This window comes from Cylas formicarius, unplaced genomic scaffold, assembly GCF_029955315.1.
Source record: "Cylas formicarius isolate icCylForm1 unplaced genomic scaffold, icCylForm1.1 PGA_scaffold_12__32_contigs__length_19106922, whole genome shotgun sequence".
NCBI classification, from domain to species: Eukaryota; Metazoa; Arthropoda; class Insecta; order Coleoptera; family Brentidae; genus Cylas; species Cylas formicarius.
In genome coordinates this window covers 17,976,392-17,989,897 of record NW_026844225.1, presented here as the reverse complement: position 1 = coordinate 17,989,897, position 13,506 = coordinate 17,976,392, and the positions used below count along the sequence as shown (strand labels likewise).

The 13,506-nt window shown below is 34.5% G+C and overlaps 2 protein-coding genes across 2 annotated transcripts; both read left to right on the top strand.

The window, feature by feature from the left end:
- Positions 1–574: 574 nt before the first annotated feature.
- Positions 575–1,440, top strand: LOC132695504 (ATPase inhibitor mai-2, mitochondrial-like). The gene is made up of 3 exons (XM_060659789.1): positions 575–731; positions 822–963; positions 1,190–1,440. Exons 1-3 carry the CDS (start codon positions 688–690, stop codon positions 1,325–1,327), a joined length of 324 nt encoding a protein of 107 aa, XP_060515772.1. The 5' UTR covers positions 575–687; the 3' UTR covers positions 1,328–1,440.
- Positions 1,441–1,973: 533 nt separating this feature from the next.
- On the top strand, positions 1,974–13,480 carry LOC132695663 (syndecan). Its single transcript, XM_060660054.1, has 4 exons — positions 1,974–2,176; positions 9,632–9,791; positions 10,634–10,825; positions 12,046–13,480. The coding sequence occupies exons 1-4, from the start codon at positions 2,111–2,113 to the stop codon at positions 12,213–12,215; spliced, it is 588 nt and encodes a 195-aa protein (XP_060516037.1). The 5' UTR covers positions 1,974–2,110; the 3' UTR covers positions 12,216–13,480.
- Positions 13,481–13,506: the final 26 nt, after the last annotated feature.

Sequence of the window (13,506 nt, the reverse complement as noted above, 5' to 3'; positions counted from 1 at the left end):
AAGCAATGATGGGAGCGCTGATCGTTGATTCAATCAACGGAGGTTCAGCATTGACATTTGGAGCAATGTCAAAAACTAACCCCAAGAATGGAGGTTTTTCTTTAGACATAGATTTATCTATGTTGGAATAATATTATCTCCGACATTTTTTGATTGTGCTTGATTTTTTTATGCGGTAACTTTTAGCGGTGTTACTTACACATGCTTGCGCAATTGACGTCACTAATTTATGTTAAGCGGTACGCAGTTTTTCCAAATTTTTTTGTCTTTGTTGTCAGTATTGGGGAGCTTGGTTCAAAATCGTCGATGTAGATTCCTATAAGTCTATTCGATCGATCAGTGTTGTGTACGAAGCACAGATGCCGCTATCAGTCGCAAAGTGAATTTCTGGAATTTTTCTATTTGAATCAGGTTTTCGGACAACAACGGATACGATTTTCCTTTGTTCTTTCTTCTTCACTAGCCTTTTTTTTTTGTTGGGTAAGTAAAAAGTTAAGTCACCTAGTTTTTTCACATTTTAGAATTGACTAGTCACTGATCCTTTAAACAGCATAGTACAACTGAGCATAGTAAAATTTACTTCATTGCGGTTGGTATTTCTGACAGTCAAAATAAACTGTCAAATTTCTCTGGTGTTTGTGCCATAAGACAAAAAAATATTAAGCAGTTCACCGATTCCTCATAAGTATGAATTCAGTGTGTCGCAAGATAGTATCAACTAATTCAATTAGGCAAGTGCTAATTATTAGGGCATCGAGACTGAATTAATTGTTGTTCAACAGTAACAATCAATAAATTAACATTATGTAATATTTTTTCAGGCATCTTCGCTTTATGTCCCAACTGGGAGACTTGGGAAGCGGTGCTGGTAAAGGAGGCGGCGGAGGCGGTTCAATCCGCGAAGCGGGTGGTGCTTTTGGCAAAACGGAAGCTGCAAGAGAGGAAGAATTTTTTTATAAAAAGGTTAGGATTTGATTTTAATTCAAATCCAACTTGCTATTAAATGGTGGTTAGAATCCACCGGTATGAAACACCGAGTCCCGCATTTGTTGTTTGGTTTGTTCTGTGCTATTTGGGTTGAGTTTACCCCTTTACGTCTAGTTATAATATCAATTATTCAGACCCTTGAAAATCAATGAGTTTAATTTCCCTGAATTCTTGCGTTGAAAAGTTTTTTTTGGTTGTTTAGCAAAAAGAACAACTGAAACAGCTGAAGTCTCACCTTCACGATGAAATATCTTTCCACGAAGAGCAGATCAAGAGACATCAAGAAGCTATAGCACGCCATAAGGAGGGAGTGAAGAAAATCCAGGAAACTGAGAAATAGAAAACTTATTATTAAATATACTTAGTACTTTTAACTTTGCATATGTCAATATGGATTTGGTAGATTTTTGTTCAATTTGCTAAAACGTTGTAAGAGAATAAACGTTTGTTTCAAAACTCGACTCCTTTTAGTGACATTTTAAACCCGTTTCGAAGCTTATACTCCCTTTCTAAAAAAAATTGTCCAAATAATTGATAAAGTGCGCAATAGTGTTCCGTTTAAATTAAGCGGGTAATTTTGACTTGCGCACCGGTTTCCCGAGACGACGTGAAGTATTGTACAGCGTTGCCATATGTGGTAAATTTCACATTTATTCGTAATTTTTGTTTTTCATAATTAAAAAGGCGACTTGTCTACTACTAAACGAAAACATATCAACTAATTGGAGTGCTATATTTTAATTAGTTTATTCATACGTAAATTGCAAATAAGGCAGTAATTAATTGTCAAGAGAGTTCAGGTAGCTAAATTTGTTCTAAAACCCAATCTCTGTCTACATCCGTTAATAAGGCAATCGTGGTTGTTAAGCAAATTATTTAACTTCTACTCACTTTTCTTACTAATGTCCAGATTTGTTCAACTTGGCTACGTCGCAAATGGTTTTTAAGGATCGGCAACTATTTTAAGGCAAAATCAACTAAAATCCGGCAACGGTGCGATTGGGGCGATTGATCAGTGCACTGAATGCTTTAGTTGGTTGAGTGTTGTGTCGTGCCATATCAGCTTTTTTTTACAAAAATAAAGACATTTTAGCAAGTAGATTTATCTTTAATCGGTTTAGTGATGGATTTTAGGATATCTACTCTTTTATGTTGGGCACTCTTGGCTGTCCTGGCATCAGCAGCACAGGTAAAACGCGAAAACGAACGTTTCTTCCTGGCATGTATTCATCCTTCTTTGGGATAACCTTTCTGACATAAACGATTTTAATTTACATAAATATTCCCGTAAACGAACTGGTAAGCGATTTAGTCGGAGATAATCGCGCAAATCTATTTGCGCATGATGATTTTTATTGAGCATAATAATGTTTGTGTTTTAAATAACATACTCCTCTTTGTCGTAAACAAACGTTCACCTCCGGGCTATCAAAGTCCCTTGAGACCAACAACATCTTCGAAAAATAATATCACGCTATTCATTTCGATCGAGACAGTAATAAGTCGTTTCTTTTTCGTTAAAATCGGCTTATAAAACACCTCTATTGTCCTCATATTTCTGCAGATGTTCAGTTTCTATTTGACACGCATGTTGACGCTGGAATATCTATTTACCGTTTATTTTTCACGTTCAAATCATTGATGATGTATTCCTTTCAATGTTCTTACGATTGGCACTTTACCTAACAATAACGACATTTGCTGTATAAACAGGTACAACAAAAACGCTGCGCAGCAGAAGTATAGAATTTTTATGATCCTCTAATTACGCATTGCACACCGGAAACAAGGGAAATTTAGAATTTATTTTAATAAATAGTCCGTGTAGGTGGTTTTAAAAAATATGGTTTGCAAATGCTTTAGCCCACAAACAAAAATTTCAGGGGGTTTGTTCAGGATGACTTGAGCCTCTGCACCGCAGGTATAAAGATTTTTCAAGTGTATGTTTTCCTATTCAACGTGGCTTAAGATGTCTCGTTTGCCCCGTAAGCGTTTATCATTCTCAAAATATCTATGCTGTACTGTTTATTTCTTCGAGTGGCTTAAACCCTCCTGCTTCCAAAAAGATTGGCGTTTTTGTCTGAAAAAGTATTAATGTGCAAAATTAAGATTATACAATTATACTTCAAACATTCTATGATATCGCTCTTCATACCTGACTTTAAGAACAACAAAATAAAAGCAAGTTAGTCGACTATACAAATTGCATTTAAAAATAGATCTAATTTCTTCCTACGTTTTGCTTAGGTCGTAGGTATTTTAGGATATTGTCCGCCATTGAAATTGGTTTTTGCTATTTTCATTCACCGTCTCCAGATGTAAAATTTAGTTGAATTCCAGTGTTGCGCTATTATTGATGCAGTTGAAACAACTGTCTGTCACATTATAACGGTTCGTGCCGCCTTTTGTATATAGAAGGCTCGATAAAAGGCGTTCTTAGAAAGTCACTTTAAAGGACCAAGATCCACGTGGGTGGAATTTGTGTCGAAGAGCTTGGTAATGGCATAAAACATAAAAATTCAGGAGTTTTAGGTATTTCCCGACGCGCCGTTTAATTAAATCCTTAGTTATTTCACTCGTCGGCGTAAATAAACTTTGATATAAGTAAAATTATCTGACAGTTGACGCGTGAAACAACGGGTATCTACGACAACGTTAAGTATTCCTAGAAAGCAATTGTTTGTGGTTATCTTTTTGTTCTAAAATCGCTAATATATAATTCCTCACGTTTCCGCTACACTCGAAATCGTAATAGCTAAATCATTATTGGTTGTTTCAATAGAAATTGTAAACAACGCCGCCACATGTTGGCGCGATAGAAATTGGCATTTTTAGTTGAACGTGGCTAAATAAAAATATTTTAAAATATGCCGTTCCTATTCCAGTTTTCGCTACTGTTTTATCATTGTTCGTTTCCCAGCGCTCGCGGAAAATTTTCGGAAACTAATTCAATTAATCAAATAGCGATAAATCGGATTTTTCTTTTATCTTCCGCTTAAATTTGTTTGCTGTAGTTAATCCGTTTTCGATTTTTCTCTCTCGTTTATTCACGTGGACACGGACCGGTCGATATGTGGGATTTTCGTTTAAAATTCCCGGAGCGTTAGTTTGATTTTTATTTTCGGAAGCCCAGGTCACTTTTCGCATCATTTTTAGCGATACATTTCTATTCTTTTTCTATTTCTATCGCTGTGTTGTTTTTTCCACTATGCGCCCTATTGTTTTTCGAGACACTGTAAAATATTAGTTTATTCATCAATAATGCTCGGTTTTAAAGTCCCGTAGCCTCAAATATCGTCGAAATTCAATTTAGTCTCAGAAGCCCGATGAAAGATTAAAAATCCGTTAAACTGTCCCTGTGTTTCAATGACAATTCGCAATCGAAATCGAATATAACAAAATCGGTTGATATGTTCGCTTTAAAAATGTAATTCGAACGTTAGTCCTATCAGAGGTCAGTCAAAAGGCATTTGTTTTTAGCGCCAATATCAGGCGCGCGAAGGATTTCAATGGAGGATCAGTCAATAACAAACAATGGACTGCCAGATTTTTTTAAAAATGCCCGGTTTTATTCGGAAACAAAACGACCTGAGAATACATATATTCTAATCGATTAGCATTTTCTGCCGTCAATTTTCTTCGAGTTCGCAACACAAGACTTAAAAATTATCATAAAATTTAGCATACTTGATATTTTTGAACTTTCAGAAAGTAGCCCTTGAATCTTCAACCATAATACAGAAACAAATGCTTTAATTTTTCAAATGTTGGCGTTGTAAAATTATTTTTAACAGTTCTTAAAATCACCATTTCTTATAATTTATAACTACTATTAATTAAGTTCTATCGTTAGCTTCGGAAAACTTCTTTAAGACGCTGTTTGCTTTTGTAATATTGGTTGTGCAAATTGCTTTCAGTCTTCCTGTATACTTAGCTTTCATAAAACACAATATGTCTCATTTACTTGAAAAACTAAATCAAAACTCGACGTACTAACAATTAAATACACAATTTGACAACTGTCAACTTCCTGAAGTTTCGCTAATCATCTTGTTGGCTTCTTCAGAGTTTAAATGAAACTGGTTTGCATGTTACTTTGTACCTACTTATATACTGAACTGAAGGAAGGATATGGAGATATTTAATTAAATTTAAAAAAGTATTATCAACCTAACGTCTCAATAGTTTTGGTTTTAGGAACAAGGAATTTTAGAATCGTGAGGGTTAACAGATTTTTTCACTTTAATGGCTTTAATGGCGGAATTAAATATATAGGATGTCCCATATAAAAGATCAAAACTATTCATTTTTAAAATATTATCGCGAAAGCAGTAAATTATTCGTAAAAGGTTTCTTTCGAAATGTTTTCACAGATAACATAAGAGTTACAGCGATTTTTTTTGAATGCACGTTTTCCAAAAACACTCCGTAACTCTGAAACGGTATTAGATACGCATGCGGGGAGTCCCTTCTAAAAGCGTGCAATTTCGCTGTACATCTTTGAAACTACTATAAAGCTACAGAATCGATAAACAAAGTCTACACCGAGAGCTCAGGTTGCTCAAAACTTTCCAGAAACCACCCGCATTTAATGTTAAAAATAACTCGGATGTTATTTAGACAATGCCCACGTAAACTTAAACCTGAAAACGGAAATCAAAATCTCGCCGTGAAAAACCGCCGTCGTACGTCGGCAACATGTAAGTTTTCTCATGCCATACAAAATACCGAGTGATTCACAGTTATTATGTTCGCTTACCAGTTTATCATAACTTTAATTAATCGACTGAATGGTATTTTAATTTTAGCATGTAAATGTGCTTGTGTACATTCTGGTTTGCGATAACCCTCTTTGATTTCTGCGATGCCGTTTTTCTTTTTATTTTTCCGTGATACTGACCGGGCCGATAACTCGTGTGTCTATCGCCAATTTGTTTGCGCCGCGCTCCTTTTTACTAACCCATGTATAATGGATTCGAATTAAATTCGATGAATTTCCTTGAATTTGTTAAATTTCCTTAAAAGGAAAATACTTCATTTCAATGTATGTCCTAAGCGTCTTAACTTTTGAGATTGTTTTTTTCTAATATTTTCTAAAAAATGATTCTAGATGTCTTTCTGACATTTATTAAATGCATTTTCTACACAAAGAGGGGCTTTTTTCGTCTGGTGAATATGTCCCTTGATTAAAATAATTGTGTGTGTTTTTTTAATATTTTTAGAGTGGACGAGATGTTAATAGGAAATTGAAGGGAAAGGAAATTATTTTATTTACGTACCGTTTCCAAATAAAAATATAAAATCTGAAGTAATGCATAACGAGACAAAAAAATAATTTAATATTTTAATTATTTTAATATATATATAATATTTTAAAAATATTAGTTAATGCATCGTCATCTGATTACTAAAGTCTGGGGTTTTCCTAATTCTTTTCGGAAATCCCCAGTTTGTCTTTTTTTTTCTTTGCTTTTCTGTGCATTTTTGAGCATTCCCAAAAGACCTCGTGAGATATCTATGAATAGATCTTGGACAGATATTATGTAATACCGGAGACGTCGAACCTGGAGATTTCACGTGAATTATAAACAAATTACTATCTGTACAAATATTTTTATGTTTGCCGTAAAAACCGAGTTGACATTGAATTTTACAGCGAATGACGTTTAATTGTTTTTGTGATTTAAAATATTAAAACATTTTAAAATGAAGCTTCTTTTATAACACAATCGGATGTAGGGAAAAAAAAAGTTTTATCCATATTCGTATTTGCAACTTCCAAATATGTGGTTTTCGGTAATACTAATTTCGTTGTATTTAATTGTTCTGCGTTAAAACTTCTAAATAGGCGGGCAGGCTAAATACGTAATTTAAAAGGCCATCTATTTTATCAAGCACTATGCTTAGTTCACTGATTTTCGCGGCACGAGTTTGCATGGAAACAGATAAACCTGAACTGGCATTTTAAATAGCGGTTTAACAAATTTAAAATTGTTTTTCTTGTTTTTTGCAGTTTTTGCAGTTCTATCGCGGCTAGGTTGTGTATCGAATTCCCAATAATTTGCTAAGCCTCGTTTGATGGAAAACCAACGTCGAAAATGACATGACCTCCCCAGAAAAGCGCTTAAAAATCATTGGTTGGAATTAATTTTAATTTTTAAAGTGGACTGCGTTCAAAGTCAACGTAGCGTTCAGAATACGTTATTAAAATAACAATCATCGATCGGTATTTCAGCGTTAATAACGCCGGCATCGCAGTTTATTTTAATAAACCTCACCAATTTCTTACAACGTTCCACCGCATGTTCATTAATAATTTTGTCCGTGGGCTACGAGATGCAATGGTCTAGTAGAATTTTTCTTATTAAACTTTCTTAATCTTTTAGGCGTTGGGATATCGGCTTATTTCAAAAGCGCCCGAAACTGTCCTTGGAATGCGGCGTATTTAATTTTACCTGAAGGCGGTAAACACAGTTGCACCTCTGCTCAATGGAGACCGAGCGTGTTCGTTTCACTCGATGTAAACAAAAGAAAGGAAAAAGAGTGTTTACACTAGTCTCTCTCTTCAACATTGCCACCAAATGCTTTTATCTTTTAACGTATCATCATAATTTTACGAGCGTAATGTTCACCAATTTTTCGGGCCGTTCGGTGATGAAAAAAATATAGGCCCGTGGCAACTTTGATCGTGCATTGAACGAATTCGAAAGCGCCATTACACTCGAGAGGAACTTGATTTTCTATGGCGTACCTGGCGGGCTAGAAAATGACATTGGTGACCTACTATACAACTGTGTTGTGTTGCTTTTAGATAATAAAACGAGCAAATAATGGAACTATCAAGATTATCTGTACTGTCGCTTTGTTATTTTTCTTTTTCTCCCTAGACTTGAAGATGTCGCAATAAGCGTGCTTTAAATAAATATAATTCAGCTTCTACTCTTGTCGAAAATAATCCAATTTAATTTACTCTTTTTTGCCTCTTTCATTGTAGTTTTAATTAATAATTATTAACTAGTAACTAATTATCGTTGCACCAAAAAGCAATTCCGTATGGAAGTTGATCCCAAGAAAACATTTTCGGTTAATTTGTTCTATTAGCAACATTTTTTTAACCTTTATTTTTGACAATGCGTATTTTGAATAAAAGAAACATTAATTCAGACTTCAGCTAAGCGATATGGCACCGAAAAGTATTTAAAACCTGTAGTTAACATCTTAAAACGCGTATTTGAATTGTAGAAAGATTAACTCACGTTCCAACTAATCGATATTGCATCCAGAAGCTACTTTTGTTCAGAAAGAACAAAGTGAGGTTTTAAATCGTTACAATAAGTAGCGGAAACACAGATTTTGACTGAAATCTTATCCCAAATAAAATTAAAAGTTCAGCAGCTTGCGCGATAAAAATAACCGGATTTGTTTGTTGATCTAAGGGCTAATTATTCACCCTTTCCCAGAGGTTAAAATTAGCTTTATGGGTTGTTTACGGTAACGGCAGCGACCGGAAGGAAGACGCCCTATAGTCTCTTGATTGCAACGAATGTCCCTTTTTTTATATCCCGCTGTGTTAAAATTGCAAAAGTTGCTGATAAATTTAACACACGGCAACGTTGATTTTGCGAAGTGAAGACAGAAGAGCAAAGCAGCCTGGTATGCGCACAAATATATTGATTACTGTTTCCAGTTAGACACCGTCTTGGTCCAGTTTCATTTTAGCCACCTTTGAGCGGAGTTACTACCAATTTTGCAAAAAAAGGGCACGATTAAATTTATCAGTACATTCGATTTTGTTAACCCAATCAATTTTCCTACCCCTCTTTAATAAATATTCACGTCTACGTAAGTAGCAGGTAATATTGAATGCATCCTTTGAACATTCTTATAGTTGATGTTGTAAGAATAGAATTTAATTTTTTTCGTAAATGTGTCTGTTTGGGAACACTCGGCTTTCTTTTAGGATCGCTTTTGCACATTTTGGATTTTGTTTTGGGGTTTCGCTTTATTGGAAATTCGACTTAGATATAAAATTGTTTATTGGTGAACAGCCTGAAATTATTTTTACAAACCGATCGATAATGTCACTTTACTAGAACAACATATAAGTATTTCGGCAAAAGCCATGTGGTTAACTGCAGATAGAAAAATAAACTTTTATCGAACGTAATTTCTGCGAATTTGTTTCTGTTTTGGCGACCAAGCTTGTTTAAACGGTTTTCCATGTGTCATATGATGACGACACTAGTAAAGTATAAACAACATGGCGAAATAATGCGAATACCGAATTAGTAATAGCGTTATCTATTGGATGTTAAGGCAATACCGCGATTGCACATTTCCGACAGGGATCGTTCGAGATGGTTTTCATTCTTTTCTCAGGTTAATCCAAGTGTAGTTTATTAACTGGAAAAGGAAACGATTCTGAAATTGTAAGCAAAGAGAAAAAGACGGAGGCAGGAAGGCGGCGGCGTGACTGCATATGCAGGCAGAATGCGGTATTATCGTCGGTCAACTTGCCGCAGTATCTAGGAAATAATATTTTCCGTCTCGGACAAATAATTTTGTACGGTTAGCTCCGTCTGGACGGTGCATTAAACTGAACTCTCGTCGCCTTTTCGAAAGTTCAGGGATTTATTTTTTACAGAACAACCAAAAAAACAACGGGGGTTTCACTTTTAAAGATGCCGACGCGGAAATCGAGGGCAGTGGTTTCGAGGGGGAGGTAAATCGGGACTTGGAGTCGAGCGGATCCGGTGCAGGTCCCGACGATGAAGACAATGAAGATTATTCTCCTCCGGATAGTCGTAAGTGACCGCAGCAAAGTTTTGACGTGGAAAAACGTATTTTCATGATTTGTTGCCTCTGGTATCCGAAAACCGTTAGTATGCATAATAACTGGTGATATTAGCACATTAAAAATTATGCATAAATACTACTAACATTATTAAGTAGCATTGATAATATCTAAGACGTTTCGTTAATATTGATCATAACTAATAAAAAATGCAGGAATTACGCGTACTTTCTAAAACATTTAGTCATTTTTGAATATTTCCTAGTTGAGAGACAATTTCAATTTCTATGTAGCTATGAAGCGTCTGGTCAGGGTGAACTTGATTAATGATTTTACTTCAGGAGCCAAGTTCACCGACTGACTAGTGATGAACAGGTGTTAATGACACAAACTTCTTGTGCAAAGAAATAAATAGTTTTGCAATATCTTGTGGTTAAGTGTGATAAGTATACTTGTACTTTCTATCCTTAATAGCTAGTGATTCGAAGATATGTGTAACTACTAAATGTTCAGGTATTACGCATAATTCTTGTGATTTTTTTCTTTATTACCAATATTAATAATTTAATATTTTGTATTTATGCATAATTCCTAATGTGCTCAATTATTATGCAAAATCAGTTGCCGTAATTACGCATGGTTCCTAAAATAATGACTTGTTATGCATACTAACGGTTGTCTGTCTGTCCTTTTCGACTTTTAAAATATACTGCGTGGCCCTAATTTTAACCTGTTGTTCAAAACTTCCACCCTGATTGGACATCAAAATGTGGTGGAAATCTGACTTGCCCCCTGTTAGGCCTAACGTTTTGTTCACAATGAATTACAAATTGATTCTAATAACAATTTCAGATCCGGGACCACCCGTAGTCGAGGAGGTCCCGAGAAAGATAGTACCAGAAGTAACCCAAGTGGATACCACTAGACGAATCGATAAGGAAACCTTCGCGATTTCACCAACTGAAGGCGGCTCAGACGTCATAATGAATCCGAAATCTGAAGACCGCGCCACTTCGTTCTTTGCTCAACCCGGAATATTAGCAGGTATTGTACTAGTGACAAAGTTAATGGTTCTTTTATTTACCTTAACACTATAAGTGATATCAGTAGACAAATCCTCTTTGCTGGCGTGGCAGCTTTCCTGACCCAAATTAAATTAAAGCTATCACAAACGGAATAGCTTTCGATACAGGTGAACAGGTTGAAAGGTGAAAGGTAAAAACTGATACTTTTCAGTTTTTCTTGTGCAATTTGCGGTGTACGACTTTTAATAATTTATAAGCATATATATTTAATTTTATTTTCTTATAGTAGTTCTTGGAAAATACGGTTTTTAAATATATTCTATTATTTTGTTATATTTTGGGTTAATGTGAGTCATATCAGAAGGAAGGGGAAGCAGAAATTGATATAATAATGACTGTTAAATTAGGAAAACTTACTTTTCCATGGCCTACTCATAAAGAAAAAAAAAATTAAGGAGATAAATGCTTTGTAGTTGAACAAGACTAATAAATTTATTAAAATACATGTGGGAAACGCTAATAAAAAAAACAAATTTAGTTTGTAAATCAAAATTTGTCAAATTCGCAAGAAAACTGACTACACCACTGAATCCTACACAAAATACCATATTATTTACAAATCTTCTAGATTCCTGCGTCGGGTGTTGAATGGAGCAGACGTTTCCCAATCATCCTGTTGCTCTGAAGAAGCCAACAGGGTGATTGGCGAAACGAAGTAGAAGATTTGTAAATAGTATTACAGTACCTTGTGGAAGTTTCTTCGAAAAATTAACCAATCTACACCAGCCTGGATAAGTTGAAGTCACAAACATCACCCTGTATAACAATAAATATGACATTTCAATCATCTTTCATTTCATGATAAAGTAGCCTTGGTAATATAATTTTTGTGTGCTCGTTTTCCAATACATACATACCATGATTTTTCAATATACTCAGCTAAAAAGAAGTAATTGATAGACATAACTATATCTGCTATAAGTAATAAATGACACTTCAACCATCGTCGTAATTAAACACAATTATGGGCTTCTAGTGTAGAATGTACTAATGATGGACCATCAATCAATTTTTCATTTAATTTTATTGGTAATACAGTCGATAATGCGTTTTGCCCTTCCATAATGGTAAAAAGTACCTGAAACTTGCATATTGCAGCCATTTAAATATGTAATAATAATAATAATAATAATAATAATAATAATAAATGTGTGCATCTTAACTGTTTTTTTGTTTCAGCTGTCATCGGTGGAGCAGTGGTCGGGTTATTATTTGCGATTCTAGTAGTGATGTTCATCGTTTACCGAATGCGTAAAAAAGATGAAGGTTCCTACGCGCTAGGCGAGCCGAAACAATCACCGAATTCGAATTCATATAGTAGAGGTACAACTAAGGAGTTCTATGCCTGAAACTAGTGTTAATAATGGACAGTAACTTTGATAAATGACAGGTGGCGCATGGCGAATTTAGGACTGAATCTTCTACTTGGCTTGTAGTCAGATGCTTATTAATGTTTTCGGGGAAAACCTATAAAACTCATTTAACACAAAACGCACATTAAATGTTGCATAGTCAATTCGAATACCCTAATAATTTATATGCAATACCCTCCTTAACTAATTTAGGACGGTTATTATTTATTATTTTAGATTGGAGGAAATTTACGCGAAATCAAAAGATTCGGTCTAATAACTATTGCCAAAAAACTGCCAACAGTGTGAGTGAACAAATAACGTGTACTAAGTACAAACAAAAATTGGTTTTCAAATTTGTCTTAAAATGGATTTAGCTTCATTCATCATATATATCATGAATGTATGTATATATAAATAAATGTAACAGAGAAAAACCTACGTGTTTAACGTCCAATTGTATTTTGGGTATATAGTACAGAGTTTGACTTACAATGTTTTCCGTTTACTTTCGTTTCTATGGGTAACAATAGTTTATTTCTTGACTGGTATACCCCGATATTAATCAGCTTGTACTATATACTTGACACTACCTAATTTAAATTTACTAATTAACGATTAAAGTTAACGTAAGTATAACATATAGTATAGAAGTTACATGAATTTTGCGTCACTACGTGGGATTTTGCCTTTGCTCATTTATGCAGCTATACATTCCTTTATATAATTTTTTTTTGTATTTGTATTTTTTTATACAACATCCCGTTTTCTGCTCTGTTTCCTGGTGATTTTTCGCTTTCTTGATGGATTTGTGAAGGTTGTCTCAACCTTCCACTTATGCCAATATAAAATTTCAAAAGGTCGTTGATTCTCCTCCCTGGTGCTTTTTTAATGCACCATTGGGTTATATTTACTTGAGCAGCTTATGCAAAAAACTCCAGTACAAGGCCAGTGGTATGCTGGCGTCGATTTTTTCTTGTAAATTGCACAAAAGATGCTCTACGAAGTGTATTGGCATAAATTTGAACTTTTGTTTTGTGGTACATACATTATTTTATCTAATGTGTTGACAGATTGTTTATTTATTTAACCTATACATTATCTTATTATCGTTATTATTAAAAACAAATGTATCAACATAATAATACTACTTACAATAACCTTTTTTTAATAAACTGCGTAGCTATTCGGAATCGAAGTGTATAGTATTAGAATAATGTTGTACAATCTGGTTGTAAATAAAATGAAACTTTAAAATTAAAGGTCTTTTATTTTCCCTATCTTTGTC

Bases quoted from the DNA above. Each gene is read 5' to 3' on its own strand.
- LOC132695504 (XM_060659789.1), top strand. From the start codon at position 688: ATGAATTCAGTGTGTCGCAAGATAGTATCAACTAATTCAATTAG. The intron at 732-821 runs GCAAGTGCTAAT...ATATTTTTTCAG, and splicing joins GTATCAACTAATTCAATTAG to GCATCTTCGCTTTATGTCCC. The intron at 964-1,189 runs GTTAGGATTTGA...TTGGTTGTTTAG, and splicing joins AAGAATTTTTTTATAAAAAG to CAAAAAGAACAACTGAAACA.
- LOC132695663 (XM_060660054.1), top strand. From the start codon at position 2,111: ATGGATTTTAGGATATCTACTCTTTTATGTTGGGCACTCTTGGCTGTC. The intron at 2,177-9,631 runs GTAAAACGCGAA...TATTTTTTACAG, and splicing joins TCCTGGCATCAGCAGCACAG to AACAACCAAAAAAACAACGG. The intron at 10,826-12,045 runs GTATTGTACTAG...TTTTTGTTTCAG, and splicing joins TCAACCCGGAATATTAGCAG to CTGTCATCGGTGGAGCAGTG.